Source organism: Cherax quadricarinatus, chromosome 4 (genome assembly GCF_038502225.1).
Source record: "Cherax quadricarinatus isolate ZL_2023a chromosome 4, ASM3850222v1, whole genome shotgun sequence".
Lineage (NCBI taxonomy): Eukaryota > Metazoa > Arthropoda > Malacostraca > Decapoda > Parastacidae > Cherax > Cherax quadricarinatus.
Window position 1 is genome coordinate 52,957,572 of NC_091295.1, and position 27,890 is coordinate 52,985,461.

Genomic DNA, 27,890 nt, shown 5'->3' on the forward strand with positions numbered 1-27,890 from the left:
CAAGGGTTCTCAGACATACTCACGTGTGCTCTTAACTATTTCCGAACACTTTCGTGAACTCTCATGCACTTCTTTATACTCTCATGCGCTCCCATGTACTCCCTGTTCTAACATTAAATTCCGTGTATTATCAGGTACTTTCACTTACTACCATGTATAGTTTTATACATGTATATTTTATCGTGTATTTCCATGCACTTTCGTGTACTCCCGTGGGTACTATACGGGTGCATTGCTGGCAGAATAATTTTGTATAGAGACGACGTTTCCCACTAGTGCAAAAGATCTACACAGTAAAAATGAGCTCCGTGGATAAGACGGCATATGGGTTTAAGTATTGCATATATGTCCTACTTATGAGTTCTGTATATACTGAGTCCATTTGGATCCTGTCATGTACTTCCATGTTCTCCAATGTACGTTATACAATACTGCCTTTGTCTACAGATCCCCCGGAGGTGGAACTGAGGATGGGAAAGGCTCTGGAAGGGACGGTGGTGAGAGAGGATACGAATCTCTATCTCACTTGTCACGTCGATTCAAATCCTCCACCCCACACCCTTGTGTTTATGCACCAGGTGAGTATGTGTGTATGTGTGTGTGTCTGTGTGTGTATTCACCTAGTTGTACTCACCTAGTTGTGGTTGTAAGGGTCGAATCATAGCTCCTGGCCCCGCCTCTTTACTGGCCGCTACTGGGTCACTCTTCCCGCACTGTGTGTGTGTGTGTGTGTGTGTGTGTGTGTGTGTGTGTGTGTGTGTGTGAGCTGAGATATTTAATTTGTGTATGTCCTAAAATTATATTTCTACATTTCCTAATATGAATTTCCTTCTACACATTTCCTTATGTGCGTTTCCTAATATCAGTGTCTTAAAGTATAGCCTTTTATTTACATTTTCATGGCTGTTGATTCTTTTCCGTGAATTTAAATCATTATTTTTCATAAGAATTCCATACTACTGCTACCTAGCTGTACTGTGTCACGAATTAACATAATGTTCACTAGCGCAGCTGTATTGTGTCACGAGTTAACATAAAGTTCACTAGCGCAGCTGTATTGTGTCACGAGTTAACATAAAGTTCACTAGCGCAGCTGTATTGTGTCACAAATTAACATAAAAGTCACTAGCGTAGCTGTACTGTGTCACGAGTTAAAAGGTCACCAGCACAGCTGTACTATGTCACGAATTAACATAGAGTTCTCTAGCGCAGCTGTACTGTGTCACGAGTTAACATAAAAGTCACTAGTGCAGCTCTACTGTGTCACGAGTAAACAGAAAGGTCACCAGTGCAGCTGTACTGAGTCACAAGTTAACATAAAGGTCACCAGTGCAGCTGTACTGTGTCATAAGTTAACATAAAGGTCACCAGTGCAGCTGTACTGTGTCAAGAGTTAACATAAAAGTCATTAGCGGAGCTGTACTGTGTTAACATAAAGGTCACCAGTGCAGCTGTACTGTGTCACAAGTTAACATAAAGGTCATCAGTGCAGCTGTACTGTGTCACAAATTAACATAAAGGTCACCAGTGCAGTTGTACTGTGTCAAAAGTTAACATAAAGGTCACCAGTGCAGCTGTACTAAGTCACAAGTTAACATAAAGGTCACCAATGCAGCTGTACTGGGTCACAAGTTAACATGAAGGTCACCAGTGCAGCTGTACTGTGTCACGAGTTAGCATAAATGTCACTAGTGCAGCTGTACTGTGTCACAAGTTAACATAGAGGTCACAAGTGCTGCTGTACTGTGTTACAAGTTAAGATGAAGGTCACCAGTGCAGCTGTACTGTGTCACGAGTTAACATAAAGGTCACCAGTGCAGCTGTAATGTGTCACAAGTTAACATAAAGGTCACCAGTGCAGCTGTACTATGTCACGAGTTAACATGTCACCAGCGCAACTCTACTGAGTCACAAGTTAACATAAAGGTCACCAGTGCAGCAGTACTGTGTCACAAGTTAACATAAAGGTCACCAGTGCAGCTGTACTGCGTCACAAGTTAACGTAAAGGTCACCAGTGCAGGTGTACTGTGTCACAAGTTAACATAAAGGTCACCAGTGCAGCTGTACTGTGTCACGAGTTAAAATAAAGGTCATTAGCGGAGCTGCACTGTGTTAACATAAAGGTCATCAGTGCAGCTTTACTGTGTCACAAGTTAACATAAAGGTCATCAGTGCAGCTTTACTGTGTCACAAGTTAACATAAAGGTCACCAGTGCAGCTGTACTGTGTTACAAGTTAACATCACCAGGGCAGCTGTACTGTGTCACAAGTTAACATAAAGGTCACCAATGCAGCTGTACTGGGTCACAAGTTAACATGAAGGTCACCAGTGCAGCTGTACTGTGTCACAAGTTAACATAAAGGTCACCAGTGCAGCTGTATTGTGTCACAAGTTAACGTAAAGGTCAACAGTGCAGATGTACTGTCTCACAAGTTAGCATAAAGGTCACCAGTGCAGCTGTTCTGTGTCACAAGTTAACATAAAGGTAACCAGTGCAGCTGTACTGTGTCACAAGTTAACATAAAGGTCACTAGTGCAGCTGTACTGTGTCAGAAGTTAACATAAAGGTAACAAGTGCAGCTGTACTGTGTCACAAGTTAACATAAAGGTCACCAGCGCAGCTGTAATGTGTCACAAGTTAACGTAAAGGTCAAAAGTGCAGCTGTACTGTGTCAAAAGTAACATAATGGTCACCAGTGCAGCTGTACTGTGTCACAAGTTAATATAAAGGTCACCAGTGCAGGTGTACTGTGTCACAAGTTAACATAAAGGTCACCTGTACAACTGTACTGGGTCACATGTTAACATAAAGGTAACCAGTGCAGCTGTACTGGGACACAAGTTAACATAAAGGTCACCAGTGCAGATGAACTGTGTCACAAGTTAACATAAAGGTCACCAGTGCAGCTGTACTATGTCACAAGTTAACATAAAGGTCACCAGTGCAGCTGTACTGTGTCACAAGTTAACATAAAGGTCACCAGTGCAGCTGTACTGTGTCACAAGTTAACATAAAGGTCACCAGTGCATCTGTACTGTGTCACGAGTTAACATAAAGGTCATTAGTGGAGCTGTACTGTGTTAACATAAAGTTCACCAGTGCAGCTGTACTGTGTCACAAGTTAACATAAAGGTCACCAGTGCAGCTGTACTGTGTCAAAAGTTAACATAAAGGTCTCCAGTGCAGCTGTACTGTGTCACAAGTTAACATAAAGGTCATCAGTGCAGCTGTACTGTGTCAAAAGTTAACATAAAGGTCACCAGTGCAGCTGTACTGTGTCACAAGTTAACATAAAGGTCACCAGTGCAGCTGTACTGTGTCACAAGTTAACATAAAGGTAACCAGTGCAGCTGTACTGTGTCACAAGTTAACATAAAGGCCACCAGAGCAGCTGTAGTTTGGCACGAGTTAACATAAAGGTTACCAGCGCAGCTGTACTGTGTCACAAGTTAATATAAAGGTCCTCAGTGCAGCTGTGCTGTGTCACAAGTTAACATAAAGGTCACCAGTGCAGCTGTACTGTGTCATAAACTAACATAAAGGTCACCAGCGCAGCTGTACTGTGTAACAAGTTAACATAAAGGTCACCAGTGCAGCTGTACTGTCTCACAAGTTAACATAAAGGTCACCAGTGCAGTTGTACTGTGTCACAAGTTAACATAAAGGTCACCAGTGCAGCTGTACTGTGTCATAAACTAACATAAAGGTCACCAGCGCAGCTGTACTGTGTAACAAGTTAACATAAAGGTCACAAGTGCAGCTGTACTGTCTCACAAGTTAACATAAAGGTCACCAGTGCAGTTGTACTGTGTCACAAGTTAACATAAAGGTCACCAGTGCAGCTGTCCTGTGTCAAAAGTTAACATAAAGGTCACCAGTGCAGCTGTACTGTATCACAAGTTAACGTAAAGGTCACCAGTGCAGCTGTACTGCGTCACAAGTTAACATAAAGGTCATCAGTGCAGCTGTACTGTGTCACAACTTAACATAAAGGTCACCAGTGCAGCTGTTCTGTGTCACAAGTTAACATAAAGGTCACCATTGCAGCTGTACTGTGTCACAAGTATCGTAAAGGTCACCAGTGCAGATGTACTGTGTCACAAGTTAATATAAAGGTCACCAGTGTAGGTGTACTGTGTCACAGGTTAACATAAAGGTCACCAGTGCAGCTGTACTGGGTCACATGTTAACATAAAGGTCACCAGTGCTGCTATACTGGGTCACAAGTTAACATAAAGGTCAACAGTGCAGATGTACTGTGTCACAAGTTAACATAAAGGTCACCAGTGCAGCTGTACTGTGTCACAAGTTAACATAAAGGTCACCAGTGTAGCTGTACTGTGTCACGAGTTAACATAAAGGTCATTAGCGGAGCTGTACTGTGTTAACATAAAGGTCACCAGTGCAGCTGTACTGTGACACAAGTTAACATAAAGGTCTCCAGTGCAGCTGTACTGTGTCACAAGTTAACATAAAGGTCAGCAGTGCAGCTGTACTGTGTCACAAGTTAACATAATGGTCAAGAGCGCAGCTGTACTGTGTCACAAGTTAACATAAAAGTCATCAGTGCAGCTGTGCTGTGTCACAAGTTAACATAAAGGTCACCAGTGCAGCTGTACTGTGTCACAAGTTAACATAAAGGTCACCAGTGCAGCTGCACTGTATCACAAGTTAACATAAAGGTCACCAGTGCAGCTGTACTGTGTCACAAACTAACATAAATGTCACCAGCGCAGCTGTACTGTGTCACAAGTTAACATAAAGGTCACCAGTGCAGCTGTACTGTGTCACAAGTTAACATAAAGATCACCAGTGCAGTTGTACTGTGTCACAAGTTAACATAAACGTCACCAGTGCAGCTGTACTTGGTCACAAGTTAACATAAAGGTCACCAGTGCAGCTGTACTATGTGCCGAGTTAACATAAAGGTCACCAGTGCAGCTGTACTGGTCACAAGTTAACATAAAGGTCACCAGTGCAGCTGTCCTGTGTAACAAGTTAACATAAAGGTCACCAGTGCAGCTGTACTGTGTCACAATTTAACATAAAGGTCACCAGTGCAACTGTACTGTGTCACAAGTTAACATAAAGGTAACCAGTGCAGCTGTACTGTGTCACAAGTTAACATAAAGGTCACCAGCGCAGCTGTACTGTGTCACAAGTTAACATAAAGGTCACCAGTGCAGCTGTACTGTGTCGCAAGTTAACGTAAAGGTCACCAGAGCAGCTGTACTGTGTCACAAGTTAGCATAAAGGTCACCAGTGCAGCTGTTCTGTGTCACAAGTTAACATAAAGGTAACCAGTGCAGCTGTACTGTGTCACAAGTTAACATAAAGGTCACCAGTGCAGCTGTACTGTGTCACAAGTTAACATAATGGTAACCAGTGCAGCTGTACTGTGTCACAAGTTAACTTAAAGGTCACCAAAGCAGCTGTACTGTGTCACAATTTAGCATAAAGGTCACCAGTGCAGCTGTTCTGTGTCACAACTTAACATAAAGGTAACCAGTGCAGCTGTACTGTGTCACAAGTTAACATAAAGGTAACCAGTGCAGCTGTACTGTGTCACAAGTTAACATAAAGGTCACCAGCGCAGCTGTACTGTGTCACAAGTTAACGTAAAGGTCACTAATGCAGCTGTACTGTGTCACAAGTTAATATAAAGGTCACCAGTGCAGGTGTACTGTGTCACAAGTTAACATAAAGGTCACCAGTGCAGCTGTACTGGGTCACATGTTAACATAAATGTCACCAGTGCAGCTGTACTGGGTCACAAGTTAACATAAAGGTCACCAGTGCAGATGTACTGTGTCACAAGATAACATAAAGGTCACCAATGCAGCTGTACTGTGTCACAAGTTAACATAAAGGTCACCAGCGCAGCTGTACTGTGTCACGAGTTAACATAAATGTCACCAGTGCAGCTGTACTGTGTCACAAGTTAACATAAAGGTCTCCAGTGCAGCTGTACTGTGTCACAAGTTAACATAAAGGTCATCAGTGCAGCTGTACTGTGTCAAAAGTTAACATAAAGGTCACCAGCGCAGCTGTACTGTGTCACAAGTTAACATAAAGGTCATCAGTGCAGCTGTGCTGTGTCACAAGTTAACATGAAGGTCTCCAGTGCAGCTATACTGTGTCACAAGTTAACATAAAGGTCACCAGTGCAGCTGTACTCTGTCACAAGTTAACATAAAGGTCACCAGTGCAGCTGTACTGTGTCACAAGTTAACATAAAGATCACCAGTGCAGTTGTACTGTGTCACAAGTTAACATAAAGGTCACCAGTGCAGCTGTACTTGGTCACAAGTTAAAATAAAGGTCACCAGTGCAGCTGTACTGTGTGCCGAGTTAACATAAAGGTCACCAGTGCAGCTGTACTGTGTGCCGAGTTAACATAAAGGTCACCAGTGCAGCTGTCCTGTGTTACAAGTTAACAAAAAGGTTACCAGTGCAGCTGTACTGTGCCACAAGTTAACATAAAGGTCACCAGTGCAGCTGTACTGTGTCACAAGTTAACATAAAGGTCATCAATGCAGCTGTACTGTGTCACAAGTTAACATAATGGTCACCAGTGCAGCTGTACTGTGTCACAAGTTAACATAAAGGTCACCAGTGCAGCTGTACTGTGTCACAAGTTAACATAAAGGTCACCAGTGCAGCTGTACTGTGTCACGAGTTAACATAAGGTCACCAGTGCAGCTGTACTTGGTCACAAGTTAACAAAAAGGTCACCAGTGCAGCTGTACTGTGTCACAATTTAACAAAAAGGTCATCAATGCAGCTGTACTGTGTCACAAGTTAACATAAAGGTCACCAGTGCAGCTGTACTGTGTCACAAGTTAACATAAAGGTAACCAGTGCAGCTGTACTGTGTCACAAGTTAACACAAAGGTCACCAGCGCGGGTGTACTGTGTCACAAGCTAACATAATGGTCACCAGTGCAGTTGTACAGTGTCACAAGTTAACATAAAGGTAACCAGTGCAGCTGTACTGTGTCACAAGTTAACATAGAGGGCACCAGCGCAGCTGTACTGTGTCACAAGTTAACATAAAGGTCACCAGTGCAGCTGTACTGTGTCACAAGTTAACATAAAGGTCACCAGTGCGGCTGTACTGTGTCACAAGTTAACATAAAGGTCACCAGTGCAGCTGTACTGTGTCACAAGTTAACATAAAGGTCATTAGCGGAGCTGTACTGTGTTAACATAAAGGTCACCAGTGCAGCTGTTCTGTGTCACAAGTTAACATAAAGGTCACCAGTGCAGCTGTACTGTGTCACAAGTTAACATAAAGGTCTCCAGTGCAGCTGTACTGTGTCACAAGTTAACATAAAGGTCATCAGTGCAGCTGTACTGTGTCACAAGTTAACATAAAGGTCACCAGTGCAGCTGTACTGCGTCACAAGTTAACATAAAGGTCACCAGTGCAGCTGTACTGTGTCACAAGTTAACATAAAGGTAACCAGTGCAGCTGTACTGTGTCACAAGTTAACAGAAAGGTCACCAGCGCAGCTGTACTGTTTCACAAGTTAATATAAAGGTCACCAATGCAGCTGTACTGTGTCACAAGTTAACATAAAGGTCACCAGTGCAGTTGTACAGTGTCACAAGCTAACATAAAGGTCACCAGTGCAGGTGTACTGTGTCAAAAGTTAACATAAAGGTCACCAGATCAGCTTTACTGGGTCACAAGTTGACATAAAGGTCACCAGTGCAGCTGTACTGTGGCACGAGTTAACATAAAGGTCACCAGTGCAGCTATACTGTGTCTCAAGTTAACATAAAGGCACCAGTGCAGCTGCACTGTGTCACAAGTTAACAAAAAGGTCACCAGTGCAGCTGTACTGTGTCACAAGTTAATACAAAGGTCACCAGTGCAGCTGTACTGTGTCACAAACTAACATAAATGTCACCAGCGCAGCTGTACTGTGTCACAAGTTAACATAAACGTCACCAGTGCAGCTGTACTGTGTCACAAGTTAACATAAAGGTCACCAGTGCAGTTGTACTGTGTCACAAGTTAACATAAAGGTCACCAGTGCAGCTTTGCTGTGTCCCGAGTTAACATAAAGGTCACCAGTACAGCTGTGCTGGTCACAAGTTAACATAAAGGTCACCAGTGCAGCTGTACTGTTTCACAAGTTAATAAAAAGGTCACCAGTGCAGGTGTACTGTGTCACAAGTTAACATAAAGGTCACCAGTGCAGCTGTACTGTGTCACAAGTTAACATAAAGGTTACCAGTGCAGGTGTACCGTGTCACAATTTAACATGAAGGTCACCAGTGCAGCTGTACTCTGTCACAAGTTTACATAAAGGTCACCAGTGCAGCTGTACTGTGTCACAAGATAACGTAAAGGTCACCAGTGCAGCTGTACTGGGTCACAAGTTAACATAAAGGTCTCCAGTGCAGCTGTACTGTGTCACAAGTTAACATAAAGGTCATCAATGCAGCTGTACTGTGTCACAAGTTAACATAAAGGTCACCAGTGCAGCTGTACTGTGTCACAAGTTAACATAAAGGTCACCAGTGCAGCTGTACTGTGTCACAAGTTAATATAAAGGTCACCAGTGCAGGTATACTGTGTCACAAGTTAACATAAAGGTCACCAGTGCAGCTGTACTGCGTCACAAGTTAACATAAAGGTAACCAGTGCAGCTGTACTGTGTCACAAGTTAACATAAATGTCACCATCGCAGCTGTACTGTGTCACAAGTTAACATAAAGGTCACCAGTGCAGCTGTACTATGTCACAAGATAATATAGAGGTCACCAGTGCTGCTGTACTGTGTCACAAGTTAACATGAAGGTCACCATTGCAGCTGTACTGTCTCACGAGTTAACATAAAGACCACCAGTGCAGCTGTACTGTGTCACAAGTTAACATAAAGGTCACCAGTGCAGCTGTACTGTGTCCCGAGTTAACATAAAAGTCGCCAGTGCAGCTGTACTGTGTCAAAAGTTAACATAAAGGTTACCAGTGCAGCTGTAGTGGGGCACAAGTTATGATAAAGGTCACCAGTGCTGCTGTACTGTGTCACAAGTTAACATAAAGGTCACCAGTGCAGCTGTACTGTGTCACAAGTTAATATAAAGGTTACCAGTGCAGGTGTACCGTGTCGCAAGTTAACATGAAGGTCACCAGTGCAGCTGTACTCTGTCACAAGTTTACATAAAGGTCACCAGTGCAGCTGTACTGTGTCACAAGTTAACATAAAGGTCACCAGTGCAGCTGTACTGTGTCACAACTTAACGTAAAGGTCACCAGTGCAGCTGTACTGGGTCACAAGTTAACATAAAGGTCACCAGTGCAGCTGTACTGTGTCACAAGTTAACATAAAGGTCATCAGTGCAGCTGTACTGTGTCACAAGTTAACATAAAGGTCACCAGTGCAGCTGTACTCTGTCACAAGTTAACATAAAGGTCACCATTGCAGCTGTACTGTGTCACAAGTTAATATAAAGGTCACCAGTGCAGCTGTACTGCGTCACAAGTTAACATAAAGGTCACCAGTGCAGCTGTACTGTGTCACAAGATAACGTAAAGGTCACCAGTGCAGCTGTACTGGGTCACAAGTTAACATAAAGGTCTCCAGTGCAGCTGTACTGTGTCACAAGTTAACATAAAGGTCATCAATGCAGCTGTACTGTGTCACAAGTTAACATAAAGGTCACCAGTGCACCTTTACTGTGTCACAAGTTAACATAAAGGTCACCAGTGCAGCTGTACTGTGTCACAAGTTAATATAAAGGTCACCAGTGCAGGTATACTGTGTCACAAGTTAACATAAAGGTCACCAGTGCAGCTGTACTGCGTCACAAGTTAACATAAAGGTAACCAGTGCAGCTGTACTGTGTCACAAGTTAACATAAAGGTCACCATCGCAGCTGTACTGTGTCACAAGTTAACATAAAGGTCACCAGTGCAGCTGTACTATGTCACAAGTTAATATAGAGGTCACCAGTGCTGCTGTACTGTGTCACAAGTTAACATGAAGGTCACCATTGCAGCTGTACTGTCTCACGAGTTAACATAAAGACCACCAGTGCAGCTGTACTGTGTCACAAGTTAACATAAAAGTCGCCAGTGCAGCTGTACTGTGTCAAAAGTTAACATAAAGGTTACCAGTGCAGCTGTAGTGGGGCACAAGTTATGATGAAGGTCACCAGTGCAGCTGTACTGTGTCACAAGTTAACATAAAGGTCACCAGTGCAGCTGTACTGTGTCACAAGTTAATATAAAGGTTACCAGTGCAGGTGTACCGTGTCGCAAGTTAACATGAAGGTCACCAGTGCAGCTGTACTCTGTCACAAGTTTACATAAAGGTCACCAGTGCAGCTGTACTGTGTCACAAGTTAACATAAAGGTCACCAGTGCAGCTGTACTGTGTCACAACTTAACGTAAAGGTCACCAGTGCAGCTGTACTGGGTCACAAGTTAACATAAAGGTCACCAGTGCAGCTGTACTGTGTCACAAGTTAACATAAAGGTCATCAGTGCAGCTGTACTGTGTCACAAGTTAACATAAAGGTCACCAGTGCAGCTGTACTCTGTCACAAGTTAACATAAAGGTCACCATTGCAGCTGTACTGTGTCACAAGTTAATATAAAGGTCACCAGTGCAGCTGTACTGCGTCACAAGTTAACATAAAGGTAACCAGTGCAGCTCTACTGTGTCACAAGTTAACATAAAGGTCACCATCGCAGCTGTACTGTGTCACAAGTTAACCTAAAGGTCACCAGTGCAGCTGTACTATGTCACAAGTTAATATAGAGGTGACCAGTGCTGCTGTACTGTGTCACAAGTTAACATGAAGGTCACCATTGCAGCTGTACTGTGTCACGAGTTAACATAAAGACCACCAGTGCAGCTGTACTGTGTCACAAGTTAACATAAAGGTCACCAGTGCAGCTGTACTGTGTCCCGAGTTAACATAAAGGTCGCCAGTGCAGCTGTACTGTGTCAAAAGTTAACATAAAGGTTACCAGTGCAGCTGTAGTGGGGCACAAGTTATGATAAAGGTCACCAGTGCAGCTGTACTGTGTCACAAGTTAACATAAAGGTCACCAGTGCAGCTGTACTGTGTATGAATGGTATATAATACCGACAAGATGAGAGTAAGACACATGTGCAACATCTGGGTATCTTTATTGTAGACGTTTCGCCATCCAGTGGATTTATCAATACAAATTCTAGGACATAACTTGAAGACAGTAGAACTATGTACAGAAGATGAGGTAATCAGTCCCTCAACCTAGGAGTAGGTGCGAAAAGCACCACGACTATGGTGCTGTTCGCACCTACTCCTAGGTTGAGGGACTGATTACCTCATCTTCTGTTCATAGTTCTACTGTCTTCAAGTTATGTCCTAGAATTTGTATTGATAAAGCCACTGGATGGCGAAACGTCTACAATAAAGATACCCAGATGTTGCACATGTGTCTTACTCTTAACGTAAAGGTCACAAGTGCAGCTGTACTGCGTCACAAGTTAATATAAAGGTCACCAGTGTAGGTGTACTGTGTCACAAGTTAACATAAAGGTCACCAGTGCAGCTGTACTGGGTCACATGTTACCATAAAGGTCACCAGTGCTGCTGTACTGGGTCACAAGTTAACATAAAGGTCAACAGTGCAGATGTACTGTGTCACAAGTTAACATAAAGGTCACCAGTGCAGCTGGACTATGTCACAAGTTAACATAAAGGTCACCAGTGCAGCTGTACTGTGCCACAAGTTAACATAAAGGTCACCAGTGCAGCTGTACTGTGTCACAAGTTAACATAAAGGTCACCAGTGTAGCTGTACTGTGTCACGAGTTAACATAAAGGTCATTAGCGGAGCTGTACTGTGTTAACATAAAGGTCACCAGTGCAGCTGTACTGTGTCACAAGTTAACATAAAGGTCTCCAGTGCAGCTGTACTGTGTCAAAAGTTAACATTAAGGTCAGCAGTGCAGCTGTACTGTGTCACAAGTTAACATAAGGGTCACCAGTGCAGCTGTACTGTGTCACAAGTTAACATGAAGGTCATCAGTGCAGCTGTGCTGTGTCACAAGTTAACATAAAGGTCACCAGTGCAGCTGTACTGTGTCAGAAGTTAACATAAAGGTCACTAGTGCAGCTGCACTGTATCACAAGTTAACATAAAGGTCACCAGTGCAGCTGTACTGTGTCACAAACTAACATAAATGTCACCAGCGCAGCTGTACTGTGTCACAAGTTAACATAAAGGTCACCAGTGCTGCTGTACTGTGTCACAAGTTAACATAAAGATCACCAGTGCAGTTGTACTGTGTCACAAGTTAACATAAAGGTCACCAGTGCAGCTGTATTTGGTCACAAGTTAACATAAAGGTCACCAGTGCAGCTGTACTGTGTGCCGTGTTAACATAAAGGTCACCAGTGCGGCTGTACTCGTCACAAGTTAACATAAAGGTCACCAGTGCAGCTGTCCTGTGTCAAAAGTTAACATAAAGGTCACCAGTGCAGCTGTACTGTGTCACAAGTTAACATAAAGGTCACCAGTGCAACTTTACTGTGTCACAAGTTAACATAAAGGTCATCAGTGCAGTTGTACTGTGTCACAAGTTAACATAAACGTCACCAGTGCAGCTGTACTGTGTCACAAGTTAACATAAAGGTAACCAGTGCAGCTGTACTGTGTCACAAGTTAACATAAAGGTCACCAGCGCAGCTGTACTGTGTCACAAGTTAACATAAAGGTCACCAGTGCAGCTGTACTGTTTCACAAGTTAACGTAAAGGTCACCAGTGCAGATGTACTGTGTCACAAGTTAGCATAAAGGTCACCAGTGCGGCTGTTCTGTGTCACAAGTTAACATAAAGGTAACCAGTGCAGCTGTACTGTGTCACAAGTTAACATAAAGGTCACCAGTGCAGCTGTACTGTGTCACAAGTTAACATAAAGGTATTCAGTGCAGCTGTACTGTGTCTCAAGTTAACATAAAGGTCACCAGTGCAGCTGCACTGTGTCACAAGTTAACAAAAAGGTCACCAGTGCAGCTGTACTGTGTCACAAGTTAATATAAAGGTCACCAGAGCAGCTGTACTGTGTCACAAACTAACATAAATGTCACCAGCGGAGCTGTACTGTGTCACAAGTTAACATAAAGGTCACCAGTGCAGCTGTACTGTGTCACAAGTTAACATAAAGGTCACCAATGCAGTTGTACTGTGTCACAAGTTAACATAAAGGTCACCAGTGCAGCTGTGCTGTGTCCCGAGTTAACATAAAGGTACAGTGCAGCTGTACTGGTCACAAGTTAACATAAATGTCTCCAATGCAGCTGTCGTGTGTCACAAGTTAACATAAAGGTCACCAGTGCAGCTGTACTTGGTCACAAGTTTACATAAAGGTCACCAGTGCAGCTGTACTGTGTCGCAAGTTAACATAAAGGTCACCAGTGCAGCTGTACTGTGTCACAAGTTAACATAAAGGTCACCAGTGCAGCTGTACTGTGTTACAAGTTAATATAAAGGTCACCAGTGCAGCTGTACTGCGTCACAAGTTAACATAAAGGTCACCAGTGCAGCTGTACTGTGTCACAAGTTAACATAAAGGTAACCAGTGCAGCTGTACTGTGTCACAAGTTAACAGAAAGGTCACCAGCGCAGCTGTACTGTTTATCAAGTTAACATAAACGTCACCAGTGCAGCTGTACTGTCTCACAAGTTAACATAAAGGTCACCAGTGCAGTTGTACAGTGTCACAAGCTAACATAAAGGTCACCAGTGCTGGTGTACTTTGTCAAAAGTTAACATAAAGGTCACCAGTGCAGCTGTACTGGGTCACAAGTTAACATAAAGGTCACCAGTGCAGCTGCACTGTGTCACAAGTTAACATAAAGGTCACCAGTGCAGCTGTACTGTGTCTCAAGTTAACATAAAGGTCACCATTGCAGATGCACTGTGTCACAAGTTAACATAAAGGTCACCTGTGCAGCTGTACTGTGTCACAAACTAACATAAATGTCACCATCGCAGCTGTGCTGTGTCACAAGTTAACATAAAGGTCACCAGTGCAGCTGTACTGTGTCACAAGTTAACATAAAGGTCTCCAGTGCAGCTGTACTGTGTCACAAGTTAACATAAAGGTCATCAGTGCAGCTGTACTGTGTCACAAGTTAACATAAAGGTCACCAGTGCAGCTGTACTGCGTCAAAAGTTAACATAAAGGTCACCAGTGCAGCTGTACTGTGTCACAAGTTAACATAAAGGTCACCAGTGCAGTTGTACAGTGTCACAAGCTAACATAAAGGTCACCAGTGCAGGTGTACTGTGTCAAAAGTTAACATAAAGGTCACCAGTGCAGCTGTACTGTTTCACAAGTTAACATAAAGGTCACCAATGCAGCTGTACTGTGTCACAAGTTAACATAAAGGTCACCAGTGCAGTTGTACAGTGTCACAAGATAACATAAAGGTCACCAGTGCAGTTGTACAGTGTCACAAGTTAACATAAAGGTCTCCAGTGCAGCTGTACTGGGACACAAGTTGACATAAAGGTCACCAGTGCAGCTGTACTGTGGCACGAGTTAACATAAAGGTCACCAGTGCAGCTGTACTGTGTCTCAAGTTAACATAAAGGTCACCAGTGCAGCTGTACTGTCTCACAAGTTAACATAAAGGTCACCAGTGCAGTTGTACAGTGTCACAAGCTAACATAAAGGTCACCAGTGCTGGTGTACTTTGTCAAAAGTTAACATAAAGGTCACCAGTGCAGCTGTACTGGGTCACAAGTTAACATAAAGGTCACCAGTGCGGCTGCACTGTGTCACAAGTTAACATAAAGGTCACCAGTGCAGCTGTACTGTGTCTCAAGTTAACATAAAGGTCACCAGTGCAGATGCACTGTGTCACAAGTTAACATAAAGGTCACCAGTGCAGCTGTACTGTGTCACAAACTTACATAAATGTCACCATCGCAGCTGTGCTGTGTCACAAGTTAACATAAAGGTCACCAGTGCAGCTGTACTCTGTCACAAGTTAACATAAAGGTCACCAGTGCAGTTGTGCTGTGTCACAAGTTAACATAAAGGTCACCAGTGCAGCTGTACTGTGTCCCGAGTTAACATAAAGGTCACCAGTGCAGCTGTACTGGGTCACAAGTTTACATAAAGGTCACCAGTGCAGCTGTACTGTGTCGCAAGTTAACATAAAGGTCACCAGTGCAGCTGTACTGTGTCACAAGTTAACATAAAGGTCTCCAGTGCAGCTGTACTGTGTCACAAGTTAACATAAAGGTCACCAGTGCAGCTGTACTGTGTCACAAGTTAACATAAAAGTCACCAGTGCAGCTGTACTGGGTCACAAGTTAACATGAAGGTCACCAGTGCAGCTGTACTGGGTTACAAGTTAACATAAAATTCAACAGTGCAGCTGTACTGTGTCACAAGTTAACATTAATTCACCAGTGCAGCTGTACTGTGTCACAAGTTAACATAAAGGTCACCAGTGCAGCTGTACTGTGTCACAAGTTAACGTAAAGGTCACCATTGCAGCTGTGTTATGTCACAAGTTAACATAAAGGTCACCAGTGCAGATGTACTGTGTCACAAGTTAACATAAAGGTCACCAGTGCAGCTGTACTGTCTCACAAGTTAACATAAAGGTCACCAGTGCAGCTGTACTGTGTCACAAGTTAACATAAAGGTCACCAGTGCAGCTGTACTGTGTCACAAGTTAATATAAAGGTCACCAGTGCAGCTGTACTGTGTCACAAGTTAACATAAAGGTAACCAGTGCAGCTGTACTGTGTCACAAGTTAACAGAAAGGTCACCAGCGCAGCTGTACTGTTTCACAAGTTAACATAAAGGTCACCAGTGCAGCTGTACTGTGTCACAAGTTAACATAAAGGTCACCAGTGCAGTTGTACAGTGTCACAAGCTAACATAAAGGTCACCAGTGCAGGTGTACTGTGTCAAAAGTTAACATAAAGGTCACCAGTGCAGCTGTACTGGGTCACAAGTTAACATAAAGGTCACCAGTGCAGCTGTACTGTGTCACAAGTTAACATAAAGGTCAGCAGTGCAGCTGTACTGTGTCTCAAGTTAACATAAAGGTCACCAGTGCAGCTGCACTGTGTCACAAGTTAACATAAAGGTCACCAGTGCAGCTGTACTGTGTCACAAGTTAACATAAAGGTCACCAGTGCAGTTGTACTGTGTCACAAGTTAACATAAAGGTCACCAGTGCAGCTGTGTTTTGTCCCGAGTTAACATAAAGGTCACCAGTGCAGCTGTACTGGTCACAAGTTAACATAAACGTCACCAGTGCAGCTGTCCTGTTTCACAAGTTAACATAAAGGTCACCAGTGCAGCTGTATTGGGTCACAAGTTTACATAAAGGTCACCAGTGCAGCTGTACTGTGTCGCAAGTTAACATAAAGGTCACCAGTGCAGCTGTACTGTGTCACAAGTTAACATAAAGGTCTCCAGTGCAGCTGTACTGTGTCACAAGTTAACATAAAGGTCACCAGTGCAGCTGTACTGTGTCACAAGTTAACATAAAAGTCACCAGTGCAGCTGTACTGGGTCACAAGTTAACATGAAGGTCACCAGTGCAGCTGTACTGGGTTACAAGTTAACATAAAATTCACCAGTGCAGCTGTACTGTGTCACAAGTTAACATAAAGGTCCTCAGTGCAGCTGTGCTGTGTCACAAGTTAACATAAAGGTCACCAGTGCAGCTGTACTGTGTCACAAGTTAACGTAAAGGTCACCATTGCAGCTGTGTTATGTCACAAGTTAACATAAAGGTCACCAGTGCAGATGTACTGTGTCACAAGTTAACATAAAGGTCACCAGTGCAGCTGTACTGTCTCACAAGTTAACATAAAGGTCACCAGTGCAGCTGTACTGGGTCACAATTTAACATAAAGGTCACCAGTGCAGCTGTACTGGGTCATTAGTTAACATAAAGGTCACTAGTGCAGTATTGCGTGATACAATAATAAATCAACTCAAAAGGTCACTACTGTATTATTTAGTCATTAATCATTAACACAAAGTTCATAAGTATGAGTTTTATGATTAAAAAAAAAAGTCTTGAGCTGTAAACATGGATTAAATTCATGAGTGAAAAATTCACTGGTAACAAAAAATGAAGCTAAAAATAATGGATTTTAAATTACTAATGTGTTTAATTACATAGTTGCAATTGTCATGTTGCATATGCACGCCTGGGGCTCTAGCTCTCTCTCGTCTGCTTAGCTTTCCCTAGGTTGGCTTCATCTGATAAAGTAAGATCTGTGTTAGAAACTCTGAACTCTTTCACTCACCTCTTTCTCCAGTCGGTTCCTAGGAGAGAGAGTGTGTTTTGTTCGTCAGGAAACATGACAGTGTCTTCTGACACCGGTCTCTTTTGTTATGAATATTTCTAATGGTTATTAGAGCATAGGAAAGGAGGAACACTCCAGTAAGCCTGTTGGCCCACATTAGGCAGGTCCTTCACAAATCCAGCCCACTAACCGTAATTAACCATAATTTTTGAAGGGGTGGATCTGTAAGCCAATGGAAGGCCTTGGTCAGATGTCCTAAAGCTCTAGTGGCGGGTCATCATATGACTTAGGAAGCACTTGTCCTGTTTCCTGACAAACCTTACCTGACCTAACCTGCTATAGGCTATTCTGTGGATGGACGAAAACTATCGTAAAGGCGGCAAATATCCATTGGTTAAGCATCCGTTGGCCTACCTACGCTGTGTTCATCAGGGTTAGAGAATAAGAGGCAGAACCTCTGGAGAATATAATGAGGTGTAGAGGGATAAAGATTTATGGGTTTTAGGACAACCATAGAAATAAGGTAGAGAGGGACAAATAACACCGAAACGCTGAACAAGATCAAAGTCAGGAGAACAGAAATCGAGGAGAGTCCACATCAAGAGAACTTTCAACAATAAACTTCGGACTCTCTCCGATCTCTGTCCTCCTGACTTTAATCTTATTAAACATTTCGGTGCTATTTATCCCTCCCTGCCTCTATGGCTTCCCTAAAACTCATAAACCTCATATCCATCTACGTTCCTTGATTAGGGTTCCAGTTGAAGACTACGCAGCTTGCCCCATCCTTCTTTCTTCCCATCCAATCTTCTTGAGTGTGTCTTGGGCTTCCAATAGCGTCTTCACAGCTCATCGTCACAGGCTTAGAGCTGTTATCTTGCCTTATCTCATTTTAAATCCCAGCACTAACTGGGATGCTACAGGCAATGGTTAACAAGCATCAAGGTGCCTATTTAATGCTAGGTGAAACAGTGACAACAGATGTAAGAAACTTATACATCTCGCCCAATTAGAAATTCGAATTCCTTCGGCCACAAACTTCGGTGTTTTTAAGTACTCTAAACTATTTAACATATTAAAATATTTTAAATTTTATTTGTGTCCCTTCTAATTCATACATATTTTCTACTTACTGTTTTTGTAGCGCTGTATGACCCTGGTGGGTTTGGCGCTTAGTTTTGATTATAATAATAATAATTAGCCCCTTTCTCCATGTGCTGATATATATTTTAGATATTGTTACCGTAGCGGCTGGTATATTGTGCGCCTCATTTCCATCTTGTGAACGGTAGCGTAACAGCAAATGGATACACACACACACAAAAAAAAAAAATCTAGGAACTAGGCCCCAAAAGGGATAACAGAAGTACATTTAAATTTATGGGACCTGCACATGGATTAACAGGGTTATCAGAGCTTATTTCTTTGGTAACATTGTGGGTTGGGTGAATATTTTTGTTAGATTTGGTTTTGAGAAGGACTTGCCAAGTATGGGTCAGTAGGCCTGTTGCAGTGTTCCTCCTTTCTTACGCACTTATATGTACATTAGTTGTTTTATCTGTTCAACTAAACTTCGTTGAACATCCTGATCATTTAATCAAAGTCACTAAAATCGCTAATAAATTCATCAGTATTTTTTATCTTAAAGAATAAATCGCATTCTTTTCCCAATTAACAAAGTATATATACAGGAATCATCAAATGGTGTTATGTAATTTTTAGAGTGGTGGAGGGGTAAGCCAGTGGAAGGCATCAGTCAGATGACCAAAAGCACCAGTGGCGGGTCATCTTGTGAGGATACAGTAGTGTGCATATTAACTGGGACAGTGATGAAATAAGTCACTTATTTTTTTCAAAATTAATATTATTATTATTATCACACTGGCCGATTCCCACCAAGGCAGGGTGGCCCGAAAAAGAAAAACTTTCACCATCATTCACTCCATCACTGTCTTGCCAGAAGGGTGCTTTACACTACAGTTTTTAAACTGCAACATTAACACCCCTCCTTCAGAGTGCAGGCACTGTACTTCCCATCTCCAGGACTCAAGTCCGGCCTGCCGGTTTCCCTGAACCCCTTCATAAATGTTACTTTGCTCACACTCCAACAGCACGTCAAGTATTAAAAACCATTTGTCTCCATTCACTCCTATCAAACACGCTCACGCATGCCTGCTGGAAGTCCAAGCCCCTCGCACACAAAACCTCCTTTACCCCCTCCCTCCAACCTTTCCTAGGCCGACCCCTACCCCGCCTTCCTTCCACTACAGACTGATACACTCTTGAAGTTATTCTGTTTCGCTCCATTCTCTCCACATGTCCGAACCACCTCAACAACCCTTCCTCAGCCCTCTGGACAACAGTTTGGGTAATCCCGCACCTCCTCCTAACTTCCAAACTACGAATTCTCTGCATTATATTCACACCACACATTTCCCTCAGACATGACATCTCCACTGCCTCCAGCCTTCTCCTCGCTGCAACATTCATCACCCATGCTTCACACCCATATAAGAGCGTTGGTAAAACTATACTCTTATACATTCCCCTCTTTGCCTCCAAGGACAAAGTTCTTTGTCTCCACAGACTCCTAAGTGCATCACTCACCCTTTTCCCCTCATCAATTCTATGATTCACCTCATCTTTCATAGACCCATCCGCTAACATGTCCACTCCCAAATATCTGAATACATTCACCTCCTCCATACTCTCTCCCTCCAATCTGATATCCAATCTTTCATCACCTAATCTTTTTGTTATCCTCATAATCTTACTCTTTCCTGTATTCACTTTCAATTTTCTTCTTTTGCACACCCTACCAAATTCATCCACCAATCTCTGCAACTTCTCTTCAGAATCTCCCAAGAGCACAGTGTCATCAGCAAAGAGCAACTGTGACAACTCCCACTTTATGTGTGATTCTTTATCTTTTAACTCCACGCCTCTTGCCAAGACCCTCGCATTTACTTCTCTTACAACCCCATCTATAAATATATTAAACAACCACGGTGACATCACACATCCTTGTCTAAGGCCTACTTTTACTGGGAAATAATTTCCCTCTTTCCTACATTCTCTAACTTGAGCCTCACTATCCTCGTAAAAACTCTTCACTGCTTTCAGTAACCTACCTCCTACACCATACACCTGCAACATCTGCCACATTGCCCCCCTATCCACCCTGTCATACGCCTTTTCCAAATCCATAAATGCCACAAAGACCTCTTTAGCCTTATCTAAATACTGTTCACTTATATGTTTCACTGTTAACACCTGGTCCACACACCCCCTACCTTTCCTAAAGCCTCCTTGTTCATCTGCTATCCTATTCTCCGTCTTACTCTTAATTCTTTCAATAATAACTCTACCATACACTTTGCCAGGTATACTCAACAGACTTATCCCCCTATAATTTTTGCACTCTCTTTTATCCCCTTTGCCTTGATACAAAGGAACTATGCATGCTCTCTGCCAATCCCTAGGTACCTTACCCTCTTCCATACATTTATTAAATAATTGCACCAACCACTCTAAAACTATATCCCCACCTGCTTTTAACATTTCTATCTTTATCCCATCAATCCCGGCTGCCTTACCCCCTTTCATTTTACCGACTGCCTCACGAACTTCCCCCGCACTCAAAACTGGCTCTTCCTCACTCCTACAAGATGTTGTTCCTCCTTGCCCTATACACGAAATCACAGCTTCCCTATCTTCATCAACATTTAACAATTCCTCAAAATATTCCCTCCATCTTCCCAATACCTCTAACTCTCCATTTAATAACTCTCCTCTCCTATTTTTAACTGACAAATCCATTTGTTCTCTAGGCTTTCTTAACTTGTTAATCTCACTCCAAAACTTTTTCTTATTTTCAACAAAATTTGTTGATAACATCTCACCCACTCTCTCATTTGCTCTCTTTTTACATTGCTTCACCACTCTCTTAACCTCTCTCTTTTTCTCCATATACTCTTCCCTCCTTGCATCACTTCTACTTTGTAAAAACTTCTCATATGCTAACTTTTTCTCCCTTACTACTCTCTTTACATCATCAATCCACCAATCGCTCCTCTTCCCTCCCGCACCCACTTTCCTGTAACCACAAGCTTCTGCTGAGCACTCTAACACTACATTTTTAAACCTACCCCATACCTCTTCGACCCCATTGCCTATGCTCTCATTAGCCCATCTATCCTCCAATAGCTGTTTATATCTTATCCTAACTGCCTCCTCTTTTAGTTTATAAACCTTCACCTCTCTCTTCCCTGATGCTTCTATTCTCCTTGTATCTCATCTACCTTTTACTCTCAGTGTAGCTACAACTAGAAAGTGATCTGATATATCTGTGGCCCCTCTATAAACATGTACATCCTGAAGTCTACTCAACAGTCTTTTATCTACCAATACATAATCCAACAAACTACTGTCATTTCGCCCTACATCATATCTTGTATACTTATTTATCCTGTTTTTCTTAAAATATGTATTACCTATAACTAAACCCCTTTCTATACAAAGTTCAATCAAAGGGCTCCCATTATCATTTACACCTGGCACCCCAAACTTATCTACCACACCCTCTCTAAAAGTTTCTCCTACTTTAGCATTCAGGTCCCCTACCATAATTACTCTCTCACTTGGTTCAAAGGCTCCTATACATTCACTTAACATCTCCCAATTAATATTATAATAGATAATTGATTTAATAAGAGATATAACTTCCTTTTGCTTTTATAAGCATTGCTACACGCTTTGGCACGAAACACTTGTCCTGTCTACTGATTAAACATACCAGATGTAATGTTTTACCAGTTAAACTTTTCCACACAACACTTGTGCGAGGGATCCAGTGCTAAGAGATTATTGCTGGATGATTAGACTTTACTACTAATAAGGTAAAGAGACACTATGTGCAGACCAAACCTTTATTTAAAGATAAAGTTGCGCTCTAAACAGGGCTCTGTCACGTCAGTAAATGATATTATACTAATATACAATAATATTATAGACATAAATATGTGATTTGACTGGAGGAGAGGTTAATATGTAGCCGGAGGTGATTGTGAGCACTGTGATTGTGACCACTGGCGTCACTTGCTGCTGTGATTGTGAACACTGGCGTCACTTGCTGTTGTGATTATGAACACTGGCGTCACTTGCCGTTGTGCTTTACCTTGCAATATTAACCAAGCAGGTTGAAAAATTAGACATGTGTAAATTCTGGGTATCTTTATTTGTAGATGTTTCGCCATTCAGTGACGAATAAAGATATCCAGATATTAAATATGTCCACTTGTTAATCTTGTCAGTATTACATATCATTCATGTACAACGTAACGAATGTACTGATTGTATATTACTGAGTGTGTATGACTGTGGCCTCCAAGAAACGTCTTCTTGCTCTGCTGTCTTCTTTAACGTTACGTTCTTCAAGTAAAATTTATGAAGGGTGTCAGGGACACCGGTAGGTCGGACTTGAGTCCTGGAGGTGGGTAGTACAGTGTCTGCACTCTAAAGGAGGGCTGCTATGGTGCAGACGCGCCTCTGTTAAGACAGTGATGGAGTGAATGATGATGAAAGTGTTCCTTCTTTCTCGAGTCACCCTGACTTACTGGGAAACACCCGATGTATAATAAAATGAAAATCTTTATTCATCTAATTCTCGAGAAGTGAATGTTCTTCTCTGTGTATAACACGCACATTGTTCAAGTTGTACATAAATGTGCTTATAGACTCTGTAGATTAAGTGATGTTTCACCTGGGTGGCAACGTGTGGCTGGTGTTATCACAACGGTTTTGAAAACCGACAAGTTAAAGAATGAGACACTTGTGCAAGATTTGGGAATCTTTAATGACGAAACTTTTCTTCAGCCAGTGGCTTCTGCAGTCTATAATTCTTTATATTGGACTGAAGAAGCCACTGGATGGCGAAACGTTTCCTCAATAAAGATTCCCACGTGTTTCGCAAGTGTCTCATTCTCCAAATTTTGGCTTATCATCCTCCTTTATTGCAGCTTGCGGTCTTGTTAATTCACCAATGGTTTGCGACTAGTTTACAGTTATTTCGGTGTTGTTCAGTTCGAGGACCCAGGTTATGTCTGCTCTGCAAGCTCCTGGTGGGCACCATTATTCGTGATTCCTTTGCCGTCTTCTCCTTGGGTTTATTTATAAAGTATTTTGCCTTTTGTTTGCAGTCGGAGATGAAGTAGGTTGGAATATTTTAACTTCGTGAGGATTTTAGTGATGGTGTTGCATTCACGTTTACTGTAACATGCCTTTAACATGTTGACGACTTCTGTGTTGTTACGCTCAAGGGTTCAGTAATGCTTTATTAGCTACTGTAACAGAGCCTAATGATGCTGTTCTCTTCCTGATGCTAATTTACTCCAAGTGGAAAGCATTTAAGCTCTAGGTATACAGGAAGCCTACGAATAAAGAGGATCGTATTCGTTTCTTTATCCTACCACGACTCACTAATCTCCATCTCTCCCTCTCTCCGTCCCTCATCCCTCTTGTCATTTCCACATCTCCCTTCCCCCCTCCTTTTCTCACCAGCTGGGCACCTCCTTCTTTCCCTTCTCTCTCGCTCCGCTGGTCATCTCTCTCCTGACTGAGGTCAATATTTCACAATTAATGTCGAGGTCGTCAGCGTAAAATGCCTCAGAGTTGAGCGTAGTAGTTATTCTTCTTGACTGCGCAGGCCCAGAGTCCGATATTTTATTGTCAATTCTGCACCCTCCCTATCTCTCTCTTTCTCTCTCTCTCTCTCTCTATTTCTCTCTCTCTCTCTCTCTCTCTCTCTCTCTCTCTCTCTCTCTCTCTCTCTCTCTCTCTCTCTCTCTCTCTCTCTCTCTCCTTCTCCTCCCATTCCTTTCTCAATTCAACCCTCCTCCTCCCGTCCTCTCTCACTTCTTTTATCCATTCCTCGTCACCCTTTCTCGTTCTTCGACGCCCTCTAGATTACTAAATTTGTCATCATTATCGTAATTCCAGTTCTGTCCATCCATACCTCTACCACCGTTAACACCATCACCACCACTACCACCAACACTACCACCAGCACTACCAATTCCTCCACCATTACTACCACCACCAACCAAGAGTAAACTTGCCCAGATCCCCTCAGCTTCGATCCTATTAGACGTCAACCCTTCAATAGCATTATCCCCTCAGACATTATCTCACCAGGCAGCATTTTGCCCTCACCTTTCAACATCCCCTCAGAGCCTCCCCTCTCCCGACATCCCCTTCCTCTCATCTCAAGTCTCCTTAGGCCTCCCACTTCTCCGAACATTCCTAATAGTTAACTATGCCATCTTCGTGTCTAGTTTATAGTTTATACCAACCCAGAGTATACCTGGAGGGTGTTTCAGGGGTCAACGCCCCCGCGACCCAGTGCATGACCAGGCCTCGCGGTGAACCAAGTCCTGGTGACCCAGGCTGTTACCGATAACGCAAAAAAAAACAAGATAACAGAGGTTACAATGGCTTTTTGTCAACCCCCCACTAGGCAAGGTTACATCTTTACAAATATCAGTCATATCATACATTACAGTTACTTCACATAGCTAATCTACACAATACAATATGGCGATACAGTCTCAAGAAATTTTAAGTATCGCATCATCACTTGAAAACACTGGTCATTATTGGGCTGGAATCTCGCCATATCAATTCTTTCACCTAACCAATGCAAAATATTGATACGAAACACAAATATCCCGCACATAGGAGAGAGAAGCATATGACTACGTTTCGGTCGTACTTGGACATTTACACTTCACACAGTGTGATTTGTAAATGGTCAAAGTCGGACTGAAACGTCTTCATAAGTTCCTCTCTCCTATGTGCGGGTTATTTGTGTATTGTTCCAGTCATGGTATTGTGCCTTTTATACTTCATGTTGATACAGACTTAAGATATGGTCTGCCATTTCCCGTACAGTTTGCAAGGAGGTGTCCCAGAAGAGTTGGATGTTTAGATAATTTGGATTCTAAGATAATGTACACCCCTGTCTCCGTCCACAACTGACATCCCTCTATCCATCCATCCTGTGTGATGGGATATTATGGGAAACAGGGATATGACACGCCTACACTACAGTTAAAAGACTGCAACATATCTCCACTCTTCCTTCAGAGTGGGTATGAAATATCAAGAAATATTGACTTTTGTAATAGTGGTAACAATTAAAACGGTTTTTGGCAAAAAAGTCTTCCAGAGTGACCCAAAGCTACTGTAGAAGACAGCATCTGGCAGAGAGGATAAGTTCCAAAAGGCTTGAGTGAGTAGACAAAATCAGCCACCCTGGATAAAAGTGGATAAGGTGTGATGGATCTTCGGTGAGAGAGGGACGGGGAATAAGGAATAAGGGATCCTAGGATATTAAAGGAAGGGGAGATTGTAGAGGGATGTAAAGGACTGGATTATCAGGCCTGGTGAACTGACAAGCGTTGAATAAACACCAGGGGTGACACTGGGGCGAAGATAAATTACATCTCGCCTACCCTAGGCCAGTGTATCACTGAAGAGCCTTCTCCTTGTTACTGGAATCATCAGGGCGAGGGGGGGGGGATAATCAACCGACACGGGTTGAAAACAAGCCTAGTGGCCCATACTAGGCACGTCCTTAGTAAGTTTATTCACTTACAGGTACACATAAACACTGTTACACAAATTTTCATACATAGTGACATATGTGTAAATTGCCTAGGATAAATCCCCAAAAAGTCAGACTTACTTTCATTGGCTTCCTCAGATATAAGCCACTTCATCAGTTTTATTTTCTGCCCTGGGAAACATAAACCCAGGTAGAGACATAAACAAGGAAGAATGATTTTATGCTTAGAGATGAAGAAAAATAATTAGGCGTAATAAAATAAGCGAGTAAGATGTAGAGAAATTAAACTGTATTGACGACAAATTGGAAGGATGAGGGGCAAGAGGAGGAGAAGGAGAAGGAGAAGTTAAAAGTGAGAAAGAAGAGGATAAGAAAAAAGAGGATGGGGAGCAAGAGGAGGAGGAGAATAAGGAAAAGAACTGAAGGAAGCGGATAATGATAAGAAAAAAGACGAGAAAAAGAATAAGAAAAAGAAGAGGAGGAGGAGGAGGAAAGAGAAATAGAGTAGAAGAAGAAGAAAAAGTAGAAGGCGAATAATAATAATAAGATGAATAATAATAATAATAATAATAATAATAATAATAATAATAATAATAATAATAATATCTTTATATCTACAAGTACATGTACAAGGTATACAGACCATAGCTGACATCAATGACATACTACTATATAGAAAGCCCCTTGTTATGCAGAGCATTTGCCGCAAATTAGGTCAGTTTTGTCCCAGGATACGACCCACACCAGTCTACTAACACCCAGGTATCCATTTTATACTGACTGGTGAACATAGACAACCGGTGTAAAGAAACACTCCAAATGTTTCTACCCCCGGTGGGAATCGAACCCGGACACTCGCCGAGTGAAGCGAGAGTTTTAGTCACCAGGCCACGGGTAACCGTTAAGAAGACCATAGCAGTACATAACTAAAGCGTTATCAAACCATCTCAAGACGCTATATGAAAGAAGCGACTTTAAACTCTCTCGAAAAAAATATATACTTGAATGTAAATTTCGACCAGAGACTATCGTAACATGCAAATTCCTTGGGTCATATCAACTGATCGCTGTGTTTACGTTGGAGCGACCGACCACCTATCCTCACCTAGCCTCCCAGTAGCCATATTTAAACCCACTCGAGCTATGCCACTTCCACTCTTAGCGCCCCCGCCCACAAGGTTAAGATTCCCCAGCACACAGTGGTGGAGGGACGGAGTGTGACTGGAGTTTGTGTGTATCGAAGCAGCTGATGTCTCCTCGTCAGCCTCTCCTAAGACCACTCCCGAGATGAAAACTTTGCGTATGGATGTTCAGGGGAAAAGCTGGGATTAGTGTTTACTTTTGTGTTCTTACGATACCCTCCTCTGATCTCTCAAACACCTCTTCAACGACACCAGTGGAAATAAGTCACTCTGACCTTTTTTTTTTAGGGTTATCCTACTATACATGATACTCTACTTGTGTGTACTTATGCCTAAATAAACTTATTTATTCCCTCCCCTTCAAAACTCCTTTCCCTCCCCTTCAAAACCTTCTCCCTTCTCCTTCAAATTCCATTTAAAAAATCTCTTCCCACCCCTTTCAAAATTTTTTCCCATCCCCATCAAAACTCTCTCCTCCCCCTCCTCGCAAAATCCTCTTCCCTTCGAGCCCTCTTCCCTTCGCTCCAATAATCTCTTTCTCTCAGCTTTAAGGAGGTGCCAGTGTTTACAAGTATCCCTGACAGCGGTACAAAAGTGGCACAGAAAGCGGAAAGTTCTAACATATCGCCCACGGTGGCACACATTTCGCCCAGCTCGCCTCGGGACGCAGCCATCAGGTGGCCTCATAACAAGGAACATGCGCAACAGACAAGACAAATTACAGATACCAATCCCAGTGTACTCCTGTACATTGGAATTTGAATCTGTACTTCTCCTGGAGTACAGATATAGCTTTTGGTTACATATATTCCACTATA

The 27,890-nt window shown here is 42.6% G+C and overlaps 1 protein-coding gene across 1 annotated transcript in view; it reads left to right on the plus strand.

The window, feature by feature from the left end:
- Nucleotides 1-27,890, plus strand: part of LOC128684339 (uncharacterized) — a 241,053-nt gene that overhangs the window by 138,135 nt on the left and 75,028 nt on the right. The window contains exon 10 of the mRNA XM_070098267.1: nt 448-578. Coding sequence (XP_069954368.1) covers nt 448-578 — 131 coding nt within the window. The remainder of the gene's footprint in view (nt 1-447; nt 579-27,890) is intronic.